Here is a 23275-nt window from a genome sequence, read left to right as displayed (position 1 = left end):
TCTACCAGGAGATACAGAGATAAAGGGGAAGTGATGCCAGAGAGGGATGGTACAACATCCCCATGGGCAGAAGCTCCATACTTCAATAATAAAATGGCATGACTAGCACACGCTGTAGCCTACCTGGATGGGATATTATTGAATGCTAAATGAAATGTGAAAAACTGTAAGGGGTGCTTCATTCGTTTTATAGAATAACATCATTTCATTGGAATGAGAAGCGGTCTTGAGAAAGTTCAATAAAGAAAATACTACATGCCAGAAAGAGTAGTTTAAAAGTTTAAGAACCACAAGGATATACAGAGCATGGACTAGACAAGAATCTGAGTAACAAAGCAACTGCTGTGGGAAGTAATTTTGAGTGAATTTAAACGTAAGGATCGTCCTCAATTATTGTTCTACCTGTGCTTTATTTCATCCTATCTCCTTCTTCTCGTTAATGCAGTGGCTCTGCCAGAAATGCCCTTTCCTCCTTTCTAATGTAGATGACATCTATCTTTCATACACCATTTCCTCCATGAAATCTTCCCTAGTGACTCCAGCCTACTTTGTTCATTTGATTTCTTGAAATACTAGAACATTTACTATCACTCAGCTGTTAACTATATTCTATCTGAATTCTGAGAATCATTCTAAGAAGGCAATATAATCATTCTATAGCTGAGATAAAATATCATAGATTGAGGACTTTCTAAACTTTAATCACTATACACTGTTTGTTGCTATGATCACAACTGACAACAATGGGATGATGATGACAGCTATTACTAACACTGTTACTACTTCAGAGAGTCCAACACCAACAGGGCAGACACTCAACAAGTAGGGACCGTCAATCTGCTGATTGTTTGTCATCCCAAAAGGATCTACATAGAAGAGTGACTAGAAGTAAATCAGCTCTTTCCTTGTTTTGTTTTCTCCATCCGATTTAAAGATGCAGTTCCACACCAACATGGTGAAGTATTATCGGTTGTTTGGGGGGAGAGAATGAATTTTAACCATGGCAACTCATAAAACAAAGGAAATAACAAAACTGTCTTTGGTCCTTTAAGATCCACAGACACAGCTTCAGCATTGGTGGCAATGGTGGGAAATAGAGGAGAGAGTGTTGAGAATCACCCTGTTTTTAGAACATTAACCTATTTTAGAACATTAACCTATCTGAAGGTTCTCAAAATATGAGTCATGTCTAGAATCCAATGAGCAAATATACTATTAAATGAATTGAATCATAAATTGTCACATTCTTACTGCAAAGGAAACCAGAGACAACAAGCTTTTCATGGAGAGGCAAATTCGGGATAGTGGAGGTGGTTTTATTATGCATCCAGCAAAGAGCATCATTTGATGTTACAATTGAGCATTTGTATTGCACAGTTCATTGCAAACATTTGCAAGAATACCAAACCAGATAGCCAAAGATTTATTACGTGGTACTTGTTCCAAAAAAAATGAGAAAAACTTGATGAAAAGGAAGAATCTTCGTATAGGAGATAAAGTACTAGTCTTAGAATTAGGAAAACCTAGGTTCAAATCCTACCATCAGTACTGAGGAGCTGTATGTCTACGGGCTTATAAACTCCCTAAGCCTCAGCTTCCACATTTGTAATATGGGGAAAATAATGCCTAGAGTACCTATCAATGCTGTTACAAGACTCAAATGAGAAAATTGTTGTAACTTGCCAAACAAACTTTAAAATACTATCTGAAGTCAGCTGTTACCATTAATATCCTCCAAATGAAATTGCCATAAACTTTAATTCTCAGTTACTTCAATGAAAAGGTGGTCATAAAGAAAGGTGTCCTAAAATCTTTTTAAAAAAACAAGATTCAGAAGTAACCTATAAGAGAGAAATAAAGTGTTTATATAATATAGACATATAACACCTATTCATCACAAGCAGTTTCTTCAAGAAAGAAGTGGGAAGTACTGGACATGGCACATACCAAAAATATGAAATTGAGCATATTTTAAGAAAAAAGAAATAACATTACTGATATGGGAGTCATTTCTAAATCAAATGTCTACGTAGATAGAATTAGACTACTGACTTATTGTATCAAAGATAGAAATCAATACTATATTAGAAGAGAATAAAATTAGAAGACATGTCAAGGAACCAAAGAATTCTAATTACAATCTATTTAAAGAAGTAATTTATGCCAAAAAAAAAAAAAAGAGAGAGAGAGAGAACTGGGTAAAAGAACAGACCTTGACACAGACTAAGACATCACTTCTCAAAGAAGTTTCCTGAATGTAAATCAATTGTCACAATGAAGATATGCAAAAGACCCAGAGATCATCTCAGCTAGCACATACAAGCTGTCTCTGCTAAGCAAAAAGTTCTGGTATCACAGTTCATCTAGAATATAAACTTGTCTGTAAAATCTTACAGAGTAAGAACACAGAAGATAAAGGAAAGTATTGTCTTATGTAACAGTGAAAAGTAGTTTAAAAGGAAGGAAAAAGTCTAAAGAAAGCTTAGAAAGAGAAACAATTAAGCCAGATCATCCTTAAGGACATTTAAAGATTAAACTAAAAGGAAAGAAATAAAGGAATGAAAAATTGTAAGATCCAAAAATATTTCTATAAAATCTTTTTCTCATCAACTTCAGTGCCTCATGGCATTTGAACTCTGACATCACAGTCCTCAATTGCTGCACAGGATCCTAAAATCTTGGATATGGAGGTACAAGGAACTTTGGATTCATATTGTCCAAATACTTCATTTTCCTATAGCTATACTAACCTATGCAATTGGCCCATACTAATCACAAAACTAAGTGTCCACGTGCTAATTAACTAGGACAAAAAAGAATATGCTAATATTATGACAGATGGCAATAATAATAATATTGTAATAGTAAGGCTTTCTATTCAAATAAGTTTGTGTTTGGATCTCTCTGATTTCTAACACCTTTGTCTTAACCTGACCCAGATGGCTCTGGAGGAGAAGTGAGGCTGGTGACCCTGCACAGCTCTCCCTCACTCAAGTCCAAGTCAGCTTCAAGTCCTGTCATCATCTCCCTGATGTCGCGGTCCTCCTCGAGAACCAAGGACAAACAACAACACAATCTTACCCTAGAATCACCGAGGCTGCGTGTTACTGATATTTCATCATTTCATATCTTAGGTGCATTTTGACTTGTTTTCCTTTTTGGTTGAAATTTCTGCTCTTAAGTTATTGCTCTACGGCCAATTGTGCATATTGCAGATAATGACTAAGAACTGCCTTGAAGCCCCCTGAACGAATTCGCAGACCCTTAGACTTCCCAGAAGTTGTAGATCTCCTAACGGGCAGGGGAATCCATGGGAATCAACACGTATCCTAACAAGTGTTTGACTGAATGATAACTATACATTTCTAAGAGGTTGGATCCCCTAAAACACATTAGTAGTTATTTCACTTTTTTACTTCAATATACACATTATCTTGTTTCATGAGAATGATTTACATATGAACTGAGGGCATCCTTGATGAAAGTTTGAAAAGGAAACAGGGAGATTCCAAATAAGAACAGGAGCTCTGTAGCTATGTAGCCTATACTATACCTAAAGCTTAAGGAAGCTTTAACAATCATCTATTGAATAAATTTCACATAATCTGTTCTAGACTAGAGAATACTAGCTCAAAAATAAGAGGGAAATTTCAGAATATTTAAGAGGAGTGACTGAAATCATTGAGATCTCCAGGGAGGGTAAAGGAAGCTACTCCAAAGCCCAATGGTAAAAAAATATTATTACTTTTTAATTTTAATAATTTTACTAAAGAACAGCACACTAACTACTAATATTGTTAATTTTTTAAAATGATGTTTTTTCATGTGAAACCAGATGGGCTTAGCTAGATATGGGGTTTGTGTTAAGAAAAAGTAGGAAATACGTTTGCATAGGTAGGAGGAGGAAGCTAGATTTTTGTATGAATTTTAATGACAGAAGATTCTGTCAGTACATTATCACTACCTGTTATTAAAATAATGATTATTTGCTAAAATCCCCTAAAGATAACAACCTAACTTTTAGAAAACTGAGCATAGAAAAAGGTTAAAATGTCTTTATACCAAAATTGTCTCTAACAGCAGTAATGCTGTTGTATTTTTATTAGGTCCTAAAAATGTCAACTGATTGAATTCTTTTAAAGATAAAAGTAATTATTTTTATCATCATCTCTGGAACAGTGACAATGCGTACCAAATACTGAAGAAGATACAAAGTTGTAGGTCCTCCCCTGGTACATACATGCTCAGTTAGGTAATGTAATTCAAACCATTAATGTATAATAGTTATGATGTTATAAAGAAAAATCAAGGCAGAAAAAGATTAGTAAGGAAGAAATGAATGTACAACATAAACAAAAGGAAGGAACAATCAAGATTATTAGGTGATAGGGAATTAAAAAAACACGGCATAAGACAAATATTCAGATTCCTTAGAAAATATAATTCACTTTCATTTTTGCCATGAAACCCAGTGAGCCCATCTCAGGGTCAGAAATCACTTTACCTCTCAGGGTCCCAGCAAATCTCTAAAACTGTATGTTTCAGAGTAGCTACAGATTTGTATAGTCATAGGTACTTTTCTTACTGGGGGATCTCTCCATCACTCCCCTTTTCTCTCCCCACTTCTCAAAACTACCATAAAGAATGTTGACACAGCATAGAAGTCAACTGCCAAAAAAATTATCAAATAATTATTTTGCTTACAATTTTACATACGGTACTAAACAAAAAAAACTGAAAATAAAATCTCATCTAATTTAGAAGAACATAAATTTCTTAACGGCAAGGACTTAATTCTCAACATGATGCTTTGCACATGATAAGTGATGAATAAATGTTTGTTTAATCAAATTATATATTTCAAACATATTCTTCCATGATAAAAGTATAATATTAGAGAAAAATGTATATACAAACCTTGTAAGCTACTGTTTTGAAAAAAAAAGTGGACAAGAATGAAAAGAAGCAAAATTGTGTCTCTTGATATAAACTGCTTTCTGGAACCACAATATAACTCTCATTTTTTAAAAAATTCACCATTTATTAACTCTATCGTAGATGCCTTTTTTGGTCTCTATTATAATCTTAATTAGGATCAAGTTCCTTTTTTTAAAACAAGAAAATTTGTTAAATGTATAAAAGTATGTTCATTTTTCTAAATATACATGTTTATTTAAAATAGAATTGTCCTACAGATTTGATCTAATGATATAATAAAACAGATACTGTACTAAGAATGAAATGAAATGTGAAGTAATTATATACAATCAAAGCAGCATGATTTGCAAAAAATGATTATCCAAATTGAATATTCTGGGAAGACCCAAATATACAATTAATTTATTTAAAATCTTGAATATTGCTAACCTGTCTGTGAATCAACTCAACATTTATTAATGATGCTTTTGTGCAGACTACTGGGGGAACTTATGATCCAGAAGATATGGCCTATGTCTGCAAGGAAATTATACTAACTGGAAAGTCAGAAAACACACAATGCATCCTTTTCCCCTCTTCCTCAATAGCTGCAAGATGCGTTAAGAGAACTCTCTGTTGAGATATGCAAATGCAAGAAGGGCACAAACTTGGTAAGTCCAGTGCTTACATTCTTCTCATGTTATGATCCCTGCCTAACTACCCTCCTTTTCTTCCCTCAACCTTCCCAACCTTGGATATCAACACATTGGGGAAAATAGATTGTTGAAATTCCTTTCCAGTTTGAAAATGACACAATGCTAAAGAGATTCTGATATGTTAGAAAATTGGGCCAAATCTACCAAGATGAAATTTCAAATGGATAAATGTAAAGTCTTACATACCAGTTCAAAAAAAATCAACTTCACAAGTCCAAGTACAGCCAAATAGCTCTTCTTCTGCAAAAGATCCAGGTATAGGCAAGCACCATGTGGGAACCAACAATGCTAATGCAATCTTTGGCTGTATTAAAAGAGAGAAAATGGTGCCCAAGTGTATTCTCTGCCCAGGTCAGACCCCATCTGAAGTACTCTAGTCAGTTCTGTGTATGGCTTTGGTAGCTAGAAAGCATCAACAAGAAAGCAAGTCACTTAGAATCATAGATTTTGATATACAGCGTTTTTTAGAAGTCAGACAAGTCCAACCACCTCATTTTACAGAGATCATCTACATGTCCAACCCAGTCAGTTTACAGAAACAAAAACTGAGGTACAGAGATATTAAACGTCTTGTTCAATGTCACACAGTTAGTAAGCAGCTCCATTTAAGATTGAGACCTTGGCCCTCTGACCCTAGACATCTTGATCAGCCACAAATCTACTGTAATCCTCAGCACCTGAGGCTATCGCCCCAGATAGCAGAATTTCGGGCTCTGGGTGGAGAGTGAAGAGAATGGCTGAAGCTTTGGGGAAGGTGGTGATTGAGGTTTTTCCAGGTACCAAAGCAATGAGGCTTAACACCTGAAAGATCTGTATAATGAAGACAGAAATGTGGACAATGGGGTAGAAAACAATGACTCTGACTCCTCAACTTAACTTCTGCTCCTTCTAAATTGTATTGTTATGCTAAACCAGAAAGGATCTTGGGAATAAATTAAATTAGAGACCTATTTGTAATATTGCTATTATCAATCCATTCTTGTTTGTCTCTATTGACCACCAGTGCTGTTTCCCCAAGGATCTACCTAAACATATAGGCTCCCTAATCAGAATGGAAGCTCCTTGAAGGGTAGGGACTGTTTCACCTTTGTATTTATATCCCCAGTGTTTAGCAGAGTTCTTGATACATAATAGGGACAAGTTATGACCTGTGGTTTTACTTATATTCTAAGAACTTCTGGATGAAGAAATTCCTTTACCAATGCAGGTCAGTAAGCCTTAGAGAGTTGGCTCATAGTCACAAAGCCTGTAAAGGTCAGAGGCAGTACCTTGATCTTGCATGGTTGTCCATGCAAGAGGCCAGTTGTCCATGAATTATTCCACACTTTCTCTAGCACACAACAAGAACTTGGGAAATGCTTTACAAGTCCAGGGTAGCAGCAGGCCAGTGAACATTATGTACACTAATTTTATCATGGGGTTAGCAAATACCAGTGGAGGATATGTACCCTATTGCCAACACTCAATCAGTACAGACCAGTGAATCCCAGCAGAATAATGCGTACAGAAAAGATGTGGAATGGAATAGGAACAGTATGGAGTAGGTCATAAGAGCAATATGATTACATCACCAGAAGATAGAGGTAGTCCTGTCCCAAGAGCAGTGTGAACTGGCCCTTGACATATGCATTCTTGACCACATGTGTTCCCAAGAGATACCCCTTATACAAGAACTCTATGCAAACTCCCAAGACTCCACTGTTGCTTTACATATACTAATGGAAGAATGAATAGTAGATTCCTGGGGAAAATTACCTATTAAGAATTTTCTTGCAATGCTACTTCAACAAAAGTCTTTAAGAAATTGTTCTTTGTGTATTGTACCTGAATGTATTAGAGGCCTCCAGAACAGCTATGCCAGGTACTCTCTAGGACCACTTCCATTTGGAACTACAGCTCATGAGCCTCCATTGACATGTTTACTTTTTCACTACTCCTACTGATGATACCAAACCTCTGATTTCTAAGTACAAAAGGAAAAATTTCCCAATAATGAAAGCTATCTAATAGTAGAATGAGCTGCCTTAGAAAGCAACAGGTTCTCTTTCCCTAGAAGTCTTAAAGCAGTTGCTGGATTATTGTTTGTCAAGATATTACAAATGGGATTCTGATTCAGGTATGGGCAGTTCCCTTCCTCTGAGTTCCTTTCCAATCATGGGATTTTATAATTCTCAGAAAACACTTCTTATTTTAGTAGTTTACTGGGGAATTAAAAACTACAGGAAGATCACACAGAAGAGATGGCAGTGATCTGAGCATTGAAAAAAAAACACTCCACCTAATGTCAGCAAATTTTGTCATGGAGAAGGGCTTTAGAAATTCCTGGGTCAGTGGGAAAAAAAAACCCGATTTGCCACAGACTCATGGCTAATCTGAGTCAGAGGCAGAACTTGAACCCTAGTCTTCCTTATCCCAAGCCTTTTTCTATACCCATGTGGCATACCCAGGATGACTGGCTAGCACATGTTCTTAGGTCTGCTTTTCTTAAAGGAAAGCAACTTTTAAGGGGTCAACAATCTTCTTTAATTACATTCACTAGTTCAGAAAAAATGTTAGCACCCTGACCATCAGAGAAAATATAAGCAGAGAAATAAAGACCAACAGATAGGGCTCTACCGCCTGAATCAAAGCAATATTGCTTTACACTTTACATACTTCCCTGGATCAAGAGAGCTTTTACATCTAAGTAGTTGCGGGTCTGAACATATGGTCACTCAGTCTCCACCAGGGAATCATAAGGTTCTTCTCATAAGTAAGCTCCCAAAGCAAAAGACCAACTCAGAGTAAATATACACTTCTCAGAGCCAAAAGGCATCATAACCCTCATGACTCAGTGAACTTAGTTGCAAGCTTTCCTACAAGCAAGCCTCCCCTAAGTAAGCTTCCTTTAATGGGCTCCACATCAGGCCTATTAATGGGCAGGGAAGATCTTAAATCCCGTTAACATGACACCATACTGAATGGTCTATAATGAAAGAAATGAAGAAGTAAATGTATACTTTGCTGTGTGCATTTTTCTCACTGCTCCAAGTGTAGGAGCCAGATCTTCTAAGCAAGAATCAAAAGCCAGTTTTATGTCAACAGTCTTAAAAGCTAGAGTAGAATAAGTTACAGAATAAAAACAGAAGTAGCCTGCCAATACAATGATTTCTCATATGGCACAAAAATCTCTTCATATATATAAAAATATATTTATATATGGCATTTAGCTGAAGAGGGCCTGAGTGCCTAGCAATCATGCTGTATACCTCTGAGCCCCAAGGGTCCTGGAGACTATACTTGGTTCTGAAGGACATTTTACAAGTCCAGAGCCATCATTGTACCAGATGATTAGATACCTGCAGTGGGGGGAGGGGAAGAGAGATATATATTTCTACTACTAAGGACAATAAAAGTAAAAAAGGGAATAGAGATATAGAAAAGGTTCACTCAGGAACTGAACAAGGGAAGAGTCAGGGTCAAAGATAAATATGGTGCTGGTACATTTCTCAGAATATCCTGTCTTATTCTTTACTAAAGAGTTCAAATGTAGAGAAGCATTCAGTCTCTGATTTAAAACAAAAGCCCTCTCCCCTCAAATCCTTTCTTTTTTTTTGCCTTTCAGAAACTACAATTGACATAAAACTGGACACACATTTAGGAAGCTACAGATAGTTTTTCCTTTCAAATAAGCTAAAAAGGTCTCTCCATCTATGGCATTCTCACTGTTTCCACGAGATTAATCTAATGATCAGACAGAACAATTAACTGATGACAGGGAAGCCTTTTCTCACTTGACAGACTAGTTTTATGACAAAGGTACTTTTAAGGACTGTCTAGTTCTACTGTTAAAACATTTGTTCACGGTGTTTTGGGGAGGAGGAAAGACGGGGAGAAAATTTGAAATTCAAAATTTTGTGGAAATGAATGTCAAAAATGTAAAATTAATTAATTAATTAAACATTTAAAAAAAAAACAACAAAACATTTGTGCCCATATCCTTAAAACAGACTACTCTTTAGGGGAACACTGTTCGCTGATAGACATGGACTATAAGAAATGTTGCAATGAGCAAATGGTGTTTACAACCCTGAGGACATTACATTTCCAGCTTATTCATGAAGATTTACAAGCCCTGATGAGAACAAAACAAAGTCCAAAATGCAGGAAATTCTTTTAAGTAGTCAGCTCTTGATTATCTGTACCACAGCATGGTTGACCCTAAAAAACGGAAACTATATCAGGTTCTGGGTTTTCTCTTCACTTCCCAGAAGCCCCAAGTCAGGATGATAGTATAGGCAACTACCAGGCAAAAGTTAAAAAAATGGTACCTGAGCTATGAAATTACCCTCCAGAATTGTTTATAGATAAGAAAAGAGTACAAAACTGCAACTTTAACATCAGCAATGATCTTAAAACTAAGGAGGTCTACATGGTGAGATTTCAGATATTTGTGGAAGGTTTCCTGCTCCCCAAAACTACTTTTCTTCTTACTGCTCCAAGTGTCACTGATAAATGAAATCTCCAACCACAGAAAGCTTTATCTCTGTTCTAAGATTTGATGTATTCACAATCAAATACCTTCCAGAAAAACACTTTGAGTCAATTCGTTATTGGGATACTTTAGCATAAAGAACACTTCCTGAAAGCAGGGTTGATATACAGGATGCGAGGAAGAGGGCTGCCTGAACGGAACTACAGAGAAAGGAAAGGCTAGAGATATCAAAACACATTTTATCTCCATAATTTTGAGTAGATGTCTACCTTGATCAGCACAATAAAATAATCATCAATTAGGACTTTACTGATCACAAATATGCAATAATTCAGTGTATTTATGATTCCACTAAGTTCAAAAAGATAGGTATTTGCATATTTCTAGGAATTTATTTGGGAGTAGGAAAGATCTAGTCAAAATCACAAATTTCAAGTGCTAGGTTCAGAAATTAGTCATTATGTTAAGTATGTTTATGAATAATTATCATAACAAATAAGAAACATCTTGAGGCAGCAGGCAGACAATCCTTGGTGTCAAGGCCTATCTTTTAATTATGACGGCTACATGACCTTACATAAGTCACTGAAGTTCTCAGTGCCCCATTCTCCTCCACAAGTCTCCAAGGATTCAGTTTCAAAGCTGGTATCAACCTGCACTGGGAGAGGGGGTTACTCACCAGGAACTCCCTATACCAATGAAGTTACAGGTCAAGGTTAAAAAAAAAAGTCTAATCCTTCACAAAATCCTCTTTCCATTCCTCCTCATGGAATGGAGGCATCTGTTGTTTCTGATGGCCCTGCTAGAAGAGTACAAGCTGTGGCAGATTCTACTCAACTAGAAAGACTTCTAGCAATCAATCACCAAGCATTTATTAAGCCCCTACTAAGTACGGCACATGGAAGCCTGCTTTTAAGAAGTTTACATTCTATTGGAGAGAGACAATATGTACATATACAAAATAAATACAAGGAAATTAGGAGGAAGACATTAATCACAGGGTGAATGTCCCCCAGAGACAGAACATGTTTGCTCTCTGAGGACCAGCTTTGCTAGGCTTTGAGAAACTTATAGTTAGAGTGAATGGGGGTGAGGGTGAGGGATTCTCTCATTATAACAGAAATTTCTGTAAATCAAATTATACTCTGCTATTGATTTAATTGGAGATAAATTCTCTTGGGTCCCAAGATAAGGCAGAAATGTCACTTGGGAAAGACAGAAAATTTTTTAAACATACAATAAATGAATAAGAATGTCAAAATGTGTATGTTGCAAACAGCTGGTGACTGGCCTGGGTGGAAGGAGTTCCTTAAATCAGTGAAATCCCAGGACCTAATCACCACCACAACCATCAACAATACATACGTGAGTATTAGATATGCAGGAGTGATTATGTAATGGAATCATTCTTCTATTTTTTTTGCCAGTTCACATCTCTGAACAAAATGTTTTGAATTTTTCACTTAAAATGAAGGAAGTTACAGGAAGCATTTTTCCAATTCAATATTTTCCACCTCACCTATAAACATTTCTATAATTGTTTATTAAAAATTAAAATAAACTGATCATTTTCTGATCCTGTATATCTAGTGAGAATTCTAATCATCCGTTTAGGGAAAATAACAAACACATTATTCATCAAATGTACACATGCACCTTATTTCACAGAGCAGATGTGTTCCCAAAAAACTGGCTGCAATACAAATTTCTGTAAGTCAAATGATACCTTCCCACTTATTTACTTGGAGATGAAAATTCCCATAGTAGAATAATCCCAAGATGATAGTTATGTCACTTGGGAAATAAAGCAACTCTTTTAAAGATACATTAAAAGAAAAAATAATTATTTTCCAATAAAACAATATCACACAATTGTTGATTCAGAACTGCAAGGCACTTTAGACTCTCATTCTTCAGACAATTCTCTATTTGGGTTTTACAGTCCTTCACAAACCAGGCTTCAATCTATCTGTGAAGTCTCATTATACATCAGCTCCCACCACTTGCTTCATGCCCCTGATGCTTCAGTCCAACTGGCCTTTTCTCTGTTCTCCACACTAGCCCATCTCCCTTCTCCATGCCTTCACACTGGAAATGCACTTCCCCCTATTTATGTTTCATAGAATCTTTTAACTTCCTTCTAGACTCTTCCTGATTCCCCAGCTGCTAATCCTTTTCCTTCTTAACACCTTCAGGTTTCCTTTCATCCCTGTGTCTGTTATTTTCCCTAAATTTTCTGTCAAATTGTCCACCCAAATTTCTTCATACTTCTGTTACTTAGCAGTATCAGATGTCCGGGCATAATTTGGGGGTCCCTTCCCTACTTGGTCATTTACGATACACATGTATATATTCAAGGTACCTGAAGGAGTGCCTCATTTTATTCCCTTACAAATTTTCCAGTTGCAACTACACATTTACATTGATGCAAACCCTCCAATCCCCTATCTATGGTTGTTCCTTAAATCACTTCAGGAAAAGAGAGATATACCTTTGCTACAATATATTCTTCAAAGAACTGACTAAATTTAAGATTAATTTTTTTATAAAGCAAATAAAAACTAAAATGCAAAAGACTTGTTTCTTAGTAATCCTATGGCAAAATAATTTGTACATCAAAGAATTTTTTCATAGAGTTAAGTAATTATCCCTTAATTTTTGTAAATCTAGATTTACACGTATCAGTTTTGTTTCAAAGTAAGGTAACTTCAATAAATTAGAATTGTGACTGTATGCCCACCCTATATATGCTCCCCAAAGCTCAGATGGTAATGATTTGTTGATTTTTAAAAGCAATTTTCCAAAACCAAAGCATACCCACAGAAATCATAGAAATGTAAATGAATAAGGACCTATATACTACAGACAAATGGTTTTTCAAGTCCTCTAGTTCAAAAAGAAAAATGCTGATATAACTTAATCAAATAGAATGGGACTTACATAATCATGGAAGGCTTTAGCTTCACTTGAGTGTTCACAAGTTTCACGTCTTTCTGGAGCTGCACAGTAGAGATCCCAAAATACACTATAAAAAATAAAACAACAGTAAGAAAAAGTCAGTCTCAACAAAAATGACCAGTCCCTCTACTGCAAAGACATTTGGAAGAGTCTTGCTTTTCTACAGCAAAATTTTCTTCTTTTTTCTCTGAATACAATTTCTTTTTTTAAATTTAATTAATATATTTGTTTTCAGTTTTCAACAATCACTTCCATAAGTTTTAAATTTTATCCCCCTCCCTGCTCAAGCAAAGTTTTCTTCTTAAGGCAATATAAACCTACCACTAGAAGGGTTAACCTGTAACATTTATATAATTTTAGTGAACCTTCAGGAGTTTATTGCCCACAAGACTGGAAGATGTTTTAGATGAGATATTCCTGAACTCTGTATAAATGAAATTCTTAAATATCTGCGAATTAAAAATCAACACTGAAAACAAAAGCTAAAAAATCAACACATCCATCCATATAGAGTAATGCTTTTCAAAGCTACTCAAAAGGATTTATGGGAAATCATCTAAGTCATTTTCAAGATATTCCCTGCAGTACTGCAAAGGTAAGTAAAATATCATAATTTAATTGATGAGGAAGAAAGATATTTGTTTTGTCTAAGATTACTGAGTTGTTCAGTTAGGAATTGTACTCAATTTTAGCCAATTATTTTGCCTGCTAAAAAACAACAAAGTAACATTTCTTCAAAGGTTTCCTCTTTCTACAATGAATAGAATGAAGATATTCTGAAAATATAGTTCTAATGACTATTCCAATAAGATACTTCCTCTTTCACGTAAGATCTAACAAGGAGTTTCTGCTAAGTATTCTGAAGTACAGAAGATTTTTTTTCTTATTTTAAAATTATCTCCCTGTACTTATTTGGAAATAATGCTACACAACATTAAAGACTTCCTGAGTTGTAATATATACATTGTTGAATAAAAAGATAAAAGAAGTTTTAAAAGATCTTTGAATTCATAATGCTATTTTTATGGGACAAAGAGTTTTGTTTTTGTGAAAACTGACCAGTATACCCCTTTAACCTTCAAAGAGTACTACAGCTCCTAAGGTAGAGATTGCAAGCCTAGAAGACTTTTCTGACCAATGCGATTTTTGTTCATGACTTTCCATAAAACCTCTGTAAAAGTTCCACCCAAAACACTGGAAGATTTCCTCTGTTCCTTTAACTCTTCCTTGTGCATCAATTCAGCCACATGACCAAAATTCTCTCGCGGGGTTACTTGTTTTCTGGTTTTGTTCTTGTTGTTACATTTTTTTCTCTCATGAAAAAAAAGGCCAGCTTTGATATTGCTACTCAAGGCAAATCATTCTTGGTAACACTCTTACAACCTTCAATGTCCTTTTCAATAGACTGTTCTTTTGTTCTGCCTACAAGTCTGTCTGCACTTATAGTGCTCCGTGATATATATAGCTCTATAGCAAAAACCGAGACAATATGGGGGCTTTTAAAAAATAGGCTGCTGCAGTAGCAATCAATTTGGGATTGTTAAAAAGGACAGACAGTTTCCCAAATTCAGCACATCCCAGTTCTTCCTCCTCACTGTCCACCTGTCACATGACAATATCCTTTGGTTCTGATCAGAGAACAAAAGTGAGGTCAAGGGGCAGTATGTCTTAGTAGACAAGAGTGCAAGGGCTGATTCCAGAAGATATGAGTTCAACTTTTACTTCTAGAAGTTAATACTTAGTTGTTCTTGGAAATATTGATTAACCTCTGTGCAACTCCCTAGGACTTGATAAATTGTAGGGAGATTAAAATCTGCCTAATTGGAAGGAATTCCTATACTAAAAATCTCTTTTAAATAATTATCTGCTTCATTGGGGGAGGTTTTTTTGTTTGTTTGTTTGTTTTTTTAGTATTACAGATCATGTTTAAATTAGTGTAACATCATGTACAAGAACCTCACACCAAGGCTCCCCATCCCTCTTTGATCAAATATAAAAGCATCTGTTTGGCATTCAAAACTCTTTATAACATACTTCTCTCTTCTTTTCCAGTCTTCCTACAGTTTATACCTCACCATTTACTCCGCAATCCAGTAACACTGGCCTCCTTGCTATTTATTACTCAAAAAGAACACTCCATCTGTTGACTGGACACTTTCATTGGCTGTCCCCCATGCATGGAATTGCCTCCCTCCTCATCCCTATCTACTGGTTTCCATGGCTTCCTTTAAGGACCAGTAAAATCCCACCTCCTGCAGGAAACCTTCCCCAGGCCCTCTCAATTCTACTACCTTCCCCCTGCTGATTATTTCCAATTTATCTTGTACATGGATCATTTGTGCATAATTATTTGCATGTTGTTTCCCTAACTGAAGAGTGAGCTCCTTGGGACCAGGGGCTGTCTTTTACCTTTCTGTATAACCCCAGAGCTTAGCACAGTGCCTGTGGCACATAGTAGGCACTTGATAAACGTTTACTGATTGACTGGTTGACTGACCATCAATACAAAACATTTCTATTTGGGCACCATGGAAGAGCCCCTTCATCACACTGGCAAACACCGCAAGTGAACTTAGGTCTTCTGGCAGTTCTTTTGCTGTTGGCATTAAAGGGATTGTTGAACAGAATTATCTTGAAGGCGGCATCACTGATTCTGTTATGAGGTTTAACATTTGCATGGGGAGACAAGCTTGAGAGAAGTCAACGATCACTGCTCTTTTTAAGCAACACTTTGCTCTCTTTGTTCTTTGCATATTGAAATTTTTGTATTTGCTGATAATCCCTGAGTTTACAATAAAAGAACATTAAAAATCCCCCATGACTCTACACCATTCTATTCAAATACTTTATTAAAAACAGCAAACAATACCCACAATGTAAACCTACATTCTTTACACCTTTTACCTAGTTGTAGAATTGTGAATGCGGGATCTTATACAGAAAATAATATACAAAACATGCCCATCCTCTTATTTTTCCTTCAAGAAAACTCTCAATGTGTGCATAAAACCTTCTCATAAAGATTTTTATAAGGATGAGACTTTCCAGTCACCTTTCTGATGTAAAAGTGTGGTCTCCTCTCCATTCTGATGGTGAAGGGAGGCAACAGTCCCTTCTATACTGTCTTTTACAATGAGCCCTGTGTGCACCTTCAAGTACATTCTATTCTGAATACGTTTGGTCAAGTTCAGGTGCTTTTTTCTGATCTCACTGTCTTAAATTATGTTGGCAATTATTCACATAATATATCATATACTGAATAGGTAGAGTCTAGATGTGATCATTCCAACATTGTCACAATTAGAACAGATGACTTTAGAAACAATGGAAGATCCATCCCATTTCATGTCTATTTATTTACCTCCATATTTCATCCACAAATACTATAAAGTACGATAACGTTTAGCTGAGCCTTTCATTAAGTTTCTTGCAGGTTTGTCAAGTATTTTCTATGTTTTTTAGGTGATTCTGCTCTTAACTTCTACCATCTCCTGTGATATTTACAAATGACTTTGAACTCTACATCGCTATTGCCTTTTGCTGCCATGCCTTTCTGTTGAACAAAGAGATGAACGACCTGCAGAATGAGGCAGTTTCAGGGCTCTTCTAAACTTCTTTTGGTGAAAGCCTTGCCTCTGCTACTTTGGCAGACCAAGCTCAAAGTAACTCAGAACTCACATGAAACTTCTCATTAATAACAAAAGTTTTGATTCATTTTCCCGTAACAGTCAGACCTATTACACTATCTCTAAGAATGGTGATAATCACTGTTAATTGTGATTACTTTAACCTAATTCCCATTTTGAGTGAGCAAAACTTTGTCTGGGTTAGAGCTGTCAAAATCAAAAGCTATTGTCTTCTCATGTCTATCCTTTTGTATAATTCAGCATCGATTTTGACCTTTAACTAGTCAGTCAGTCAATCAACAAGCACTTACGCATGTAATAGGGACTCCGCTAAGCATTAAAGATACAAAGAAAAGTCAAAAGATAGTCCATGCTCTCAAGAAGCTCAAGATCTAAGAGGAAGACAAAATTCAAATGACCGTATACAAGTAGGATATATACAGATCAGCTGGAGTTAATCAACAGAGAGAGGGAAAAAGCATTAAGAAGGTTCAGGAAAAGTTTTTTGCAGTAGGCAGAATTTTAGCTGGGTTTTGAGGGAAGTCAGGGCGAAAGAATAATAGGTGTGGAGACCAGCTTATTAAAACACCCACAGTGGGGAGATGCATGATCTAGGTTGAGGAATAGTACTGCTCACAGAGTACAAGAGGCTGTGTACTATGTAACAAGACTGCAAGGCAGAGATGGGGCAGATCATAATGGGTTTCCAAGGTGAGAGGATTTTACATTTGATCCTGGAGGTAATAGTGAGCCATCGAAGTCTAATGAGGAGGACATGTGTTTTAGAAAGATCCATTTGACAGATGAGTGGAAGATGGACTCAAGTGGGGAAACCTGTGCCAGGCAGAGCAGCCAGCAGGCTATTGCAATAGTCTAGGAGCAAGGAGATGAGGACCTGGACCAGAAGAGTGGCAGTGTCAGAGGAGAGAATAGGAGAGGTTAAGAAGGTAAAATCGCCAGGTTGGCAACAGATCAGATATGAATGAGGGGATGAGAGAGAATCACGAGTCAAGGATGACAGACTTCTAAGTTGTGGGCATGGTAGTCCCCTGGCAACGATTTCATTAACTAAGTAAAAATTACCAAACATCACCCTTCTTTTCATCTATCTGGGACAACCCTGGGGAGAGGAAGGAACAGATTAGGTGGTAAAGAAGCTTTTAGCTAAAACAGTGGATTATCATCCCTAATCCAACCCAAATTAATTCTGTTTCCAGCTTGTCCCAGACTCAGACTCAGACTCAGACTGACAGATCTCTTTTCAAACATTTGTATAGAATTATATTTACTATAATGCTGTCTGTGCCACCCATTGTGGCATTTAATCACAAACCGTTCTCCTTTTCTCTCATTCCATAATGTGAATCATAATTCATCTCTCTCCCTCTCCTAACTGGCTTGCTCTTCTATAATTCTCTTAATTCTTCAACAGTGATTATCAGAGTGCTAAGGTTTAAGTGCTAAGTTAAGTGTTAAGTGTTAAGTTGTAAGTGCTACAACCTAAGTAAATACTAATTAAATTAATGTAATTTCTGATTTCTAAAGAGGTCATGTTAGCTTCTACCTCTGATCTATATAATTCGTGTTCAGTAAAGGACATTTCCCTCAAACACTAGATTTAGAGATAAAAAGGACCTTAGCATTCATCTAGTCCAAATCCCTCCTTTTACATACAATAACTTCCTTTTTATTAGTCACAAATATTTTTACAATAAAATTCTTTCTTTTGTTAGGAAGAAGAAGAGAATACTACCATCCTTAACCCTCCAATGAGTTTTGAAAGGAAAGGAGAGAACTCCATAGTGCGGTACTTTGTGGTCACGCAGGTACCTAACTACCTGAGAGATCCAGAGGACAAACCACGAAGGGAAAAACTCACCTACCTTTTTTTTAACCCTTACATCCTCCCTCCAAAAACAGGTAAAGAAAAAATTGGGCCAAGTATTAATTAATTATGAAAGTTCCTTTTACTCCCACATGGATCACTTATGTAATGAGCAAAAAGAGAAATAATGGGAATTTGATCTCCACAAATAAGGTGAATAGTAAAGCAAATTCAGTTCATCTACAGATAAATATAATTACAAGAGTATGATAAAATTAATCTAATTATAGTATAACTGTTAATTTTTATAGGAATTTAAAGCACATAAGTACTTCTAAGGTAAAGTACTATGCTGACTGAACAGATGATGCTGGTCAAATAAATGCTGTGAAATTTGGTAAAGGGTCTATCTGTCTTGACCCCAAGGGTCCACTTAACACCTTTACAAACTTCTTCCCTACTAGGAGAAGATGTTTTCAAGTTTTGCAACAAAAAGACATCAAAGACAAATTTCAGGGATGAAAGCCACATAAAAGATGTAAGCTTCAAGGACTCAATTTCTTGTCTACCTTATCAATTCACATAACAAGCAAGAGATAAAATAAAAGCAACAGGAACAGAATCAGTTCAAGATAAGAGAATTAGTCATCAATTGCTTCAGGAAGATGAAGGCAGTTAAAGGTAGCACCAGAACTATATATTCTTTACTGACACAAAAACATTTAGGATCAGACAAAAGAAATGTAAAAAAGGTATTCCTAGAAGTTTGGACGGTTCTCACTTGAATTTTCTTATGCTCTACATTTTAAAACATTGTGGCGATAATGGCGTATGTAAGTCTCTAATGAATATCCTGAAAGCCCCTGAAATTAAGTTCTTCTATGATGTGAAATCAAGGTTTCTTTACTTGTTTCAGTAGCGCCTTCTTAAGCATATGTGGCCCTATAATTTTCAATAAGTTAAATTTCTGTTGTTGTTTTGTAATTCGTGCCCAGGTAGGACCACAAATGAGGGCCTCAAATGGCTTCCAGACGTCTTCCAAAAATCACTTTAGTCCATCAACTTGGAAAATTTGAGAAGGTCAATGAACAGATATTAATAAAAAAGAGAAAAATCTGTCAGGGTTTCTAACTAATACTAATGACTAGAATACTAAGTGGCTTTATTTGTATATACATTTCATTTGTTAGAAATGCTTATTTTTTGGAAAACCACGTAAGCACAAACTAGAAGCAATGTCTCATCAGAACTTAGTAGTAAGCCTGACTCTCCAGAAATCCTAGCCATGATAGTGAACATAAGTTCATAGAAGTCCTACCCACACAGTAAGGCACTGGGTAAAAGACATAGCGATGAGCTCTCATATAATGATCAGCTAAGTTCGGAGAAGCTTATCACAAAAAGGCTGACCATCAGGTGAAAGACAAACATCCTGATTTTCAAAAGAGGGATGAAAATACAATTGGCAAACTATAAACCAGTGAGCTTGATTTTGATTCCTAGAAATATTTTTTTAAAGATTATCAAAGAGATGGTTAACCAACATCTAGAAAAAGGAGTGTCATGGTTCAGTCATGTCAGACTTTTCATGACTCCATTTGGAGTTTTCTTGGCAAAGACACTAGAGTGTTTTGCCATTTCCTTCTCCAGTTCATTTCACAAATGAGGAAACTGAGGCAAATAGGGCTAAGTGACTTGCCAAGGATCACAGAGCAAGTAAGTGTCTAGGATCAGATTTAAACATAGGAAGAAGAGTCTTCCTGATCCCAAGACCAGGGCTCCATCCACTGTGTCACCTAGCTACTCAGAAAGAGAAATAGTAATTATAAAGAATCAATATTGCTTTATCAAGGACACACCAGATCAAACTCATTTTCTTATTTGACAGGCTCACTAAACTAGCAGACGATATAAATGATATATACTTTACCTAGATTTAGCAAAACTTTTGTTAAAGTATTTTACACTACGCTATTCTTGTGGGGGGAAAAAGAAAAGATATGGACCTACTGATAATAAAATAGGATAGATTTAGAACCATTTGGATGGAGACAAAAATAGTTATTAATGGTTCAACTCTATGGCAGAAAGTCAATAATAAATTACCTCAGGGGATCTGTGTTTAACGCAGACCACTGAATATTTTTATCAACTACTTAGATAAATACAAAGATGGTATGTGCTCATCGAATTAGCAGATGACAGTAAGCTGGGAGCGGTGGCTAACATGCAAGAAAACAGTCATCTCCAAAAAGATTTTCAAAGGATACAGCAGCAATTCTCAAGTCTCCTTTATACTCAACAATTTCTGAGGTCACTAAAGGGCTTTGGTTTCTATGTGCTATATGAATGGATATTTGCCATATCAAAAATTAAAACAACTTAGTATTATTACAAAGTAGTTTTAACCCTAATGACTGCTCTGGAAGGATGCCAGGGACACCTAGGGCTCACAGGGCAAAGTTTGGAAAATGCTCAAATAAAACTGGGTAATAGCTGATAAAATGAAACTCAATAGGGATCATTGTGAAGACTTAGACACTTGTGTAAAAAAATCAACTCCAACAACACAAAGTGGGGGAAGCCTGGATAGACAGTGGCTAGTCTAAAAGACATCTGGGAGTTTTAGTCAACCGTAAATTCAATATGAGCCAGCAGGGAGGCGCAGCAGCCAAAGCAGCTAAGCCAGTCTTGGGCTACATTAAGAAAGTTGTGTCTTCCAGGGAACACAAAGGTGATAGTCACATGGTACTCTGCTTGAATTGGACTTTCTCTGAAGTATTGCATTCAGATATGGAAACCATAGGTGAAGAAGACTGGTAAACCAGATAATACTGAGAGGGGGGATAACAGGACAGTGAAGGGCCCTAAGTTCATGACACATGAGGATCAGTTGTAAGGAACTGGGCAAGAAAAGGAAAAGAGAACGTGGAAGGGAGAGGAAAGCAGGATAGAGTGCTGGGCATGGAATTCAGGAAGATCTAAATTCAAATCCAGTCTCAGACACTTACTAGCTGGGTGATCCTGGGAAAAGTCACTTAACCTCTTTTAGTCTGTTTTCTAATCTGTTAAAAAAAAAAATGGGAATAAGAATAACACCTACCTCTCAGGGTTATAATGAAGATGTCTAAAAGATTATTTTATGGAAAACTCATACAAGGTAAGTGCCCACATGGTGGTCAGAAGAAGTGATACAAGGGTACTCTCAAGAACTTCAGAACTGGTTGTAAGCCATGAGAGACAGGACTTGGCAGCACAGGACTGCCCAGCATGGTGTGTCCACATCAAAGAAGGTGCTATTCTCTCTGAACAAAACCATGCAATAGCTTAAAAGAATTGTGAGGTGTGTAAATGTAGAGGTATTTGCATTCCAAATGCTCAAATGGACTATTTGTGCCCAACCAGTAACAGAAGCTTCCCAGTTCACATTGGTCTGATAAGCCACAGCTGGACACCATGTACCTTGACTCTAACAGAGTGATGTCATCTCAGCACTCTTCAAGCATGAAGGAAAACAGCCAACCAACCAACAGTGAAGATGAAAATGACATAACAACTGTGAAGTGCTGAACGCAGTGCCTGGGGCACACAGCTATTATGTTAGTTTTAGTTATTATTTCTGTCATTATTATTACATGTCATCAAGTATCTTAAAGGCTTTCCTATGGAAAAGGGATTAGATGGATTCTGTTCAGACACAGAAAGCAGAACCAGGAAGAAGAGATGGAAACTAGAAAAGGGTCAATTTAGGCTTGGTGTTAGGGAAAACTTCCTAAAGACTGCAGCTGTCCAAAAGTGGAATGGACTGCCTCAGGAACTGGGTAGAACATTCCCTTCCCCTTCCTGGAAGTCTTCTAGCAGAAGGTGGATACTTACTTAGGTGTGTAATGGGAGAATCTTTTCATATACGTGTTGGACTAGATGGTCAATGAGGTCCCTTAAAATTCTCAGTTTCTCTGATTTGATGATTTTGCCCATAGTAACTAATAAAATCATCTACTAAAGTTTAGAAGAGTTTTGATCTTCACTGAAAGGAAGGGTGGATACAATAACTACAAGACAGGTGCCTGGTTTCAAAGTCCAGAAAGCCAGAAATCAGGCTGGGATGGAAAATGAAGGCTGGCCAGCCTAGGACCCTTCACAAAATGGAGGTCCCAGAAGGAATTCAACAATGAGAAAGGTGGGGAGACAGCAGATATTGACGAGGGATATTCCAAGGTGAAAACCCTGGTGGGTGACTAGAAGTTCCAAAGCAAGGAGGTCTCATGTGCTGAGAGAAGTTCCAGGCTTTGAAGTCCAGAAAGTCAGGAATAAGACATGTAAAGTACATGCAAAGGTCAGCGTATTAAAAAAAAAAGGCAAATTTCCTGCTCTGCCCCCAAAGCCTAAAGAATAATACTACAAATAAATTAATCAGCAAGCATTACTGAGTGCTATATGCCAGATACTGCTAAAAGAGGACAAAATAGAAAAATTTCTGACTTTAAGGAGCTTACATTTTAATGGGGGAAATGACATATATGTATAAATACAGAAAGAATCAATCAAAAACAAAGTAGATTGGGGGGGGGTTAGCTAAGGAACTAGAAAAAATTTCATTTAAGAGGTGACACTTCAGTTGAGCATCGGTGAAAGGAAACAATGATTTTATCAAACACAAGTCCAGAGTAGAGCATTCCAGGGTGGACGTCAACACAAAGACAGTAAATGAAGTTTCTTATGTGTGGAACACTGAATAGGTCATTATTTTTGGAGGGGA

General features: G+C 36.6%; 1 protein-coding gene across 9 annotated transcripts in view; it reads right to left on the bottom strand.

Annotated features, from left to right (window-relative positions):
• The window catches only part of SSBP2 (single stranded DNA binding protein 2), a 402471-nt gene that overhangs the window by 220535 nt on the left and 158661 nt on the right, over nucleotides 1-23275 (bottom strand). For 7 of the 9 annotated variants that reach the window (XM_072606240.1, XM_072606243.1, XM_072606244.1 and 4 more), the window contains one exon: nucleotides 13048-13132. The exons of 1 other annotated variant lie outside the window; for it this stretch is intronic. In XM_072606240.1, coding sequence (XP_072462341.1) covers nucleotides 13048-13132 — 85 coding nt within the window. Of the gene's footprint in view, nucleotides 1-5819; nucleotides 5913-13047; nucleotides 13133-23275 lie in introns of those variants that run through there. One more of the 9 variants, XM_072606248.1, reaches the window with a different exon arrangement.

The sequence above is a fragment of the Notamacropus eugenii genome, chromosome 4 (assembly GCF_028372415.1).
Source record: "Notamacropus eugenii isolate mMacEug1 chromosome 4, mMacEug1.pri_v2, whole genome shotgun sequence".
Taxonomy (NCBI): domain Eukaryota; kingdom Metazoa; phylum Chordata; class Mammalia; order Diprotodontia; family Macropodidae; genus Notamacropus; species Notamacropus eugenii.
Note: the sequence above shows the minus strand (reverse complement) of the source record. Positions and strands in the feature narration are given on the sequence as shown.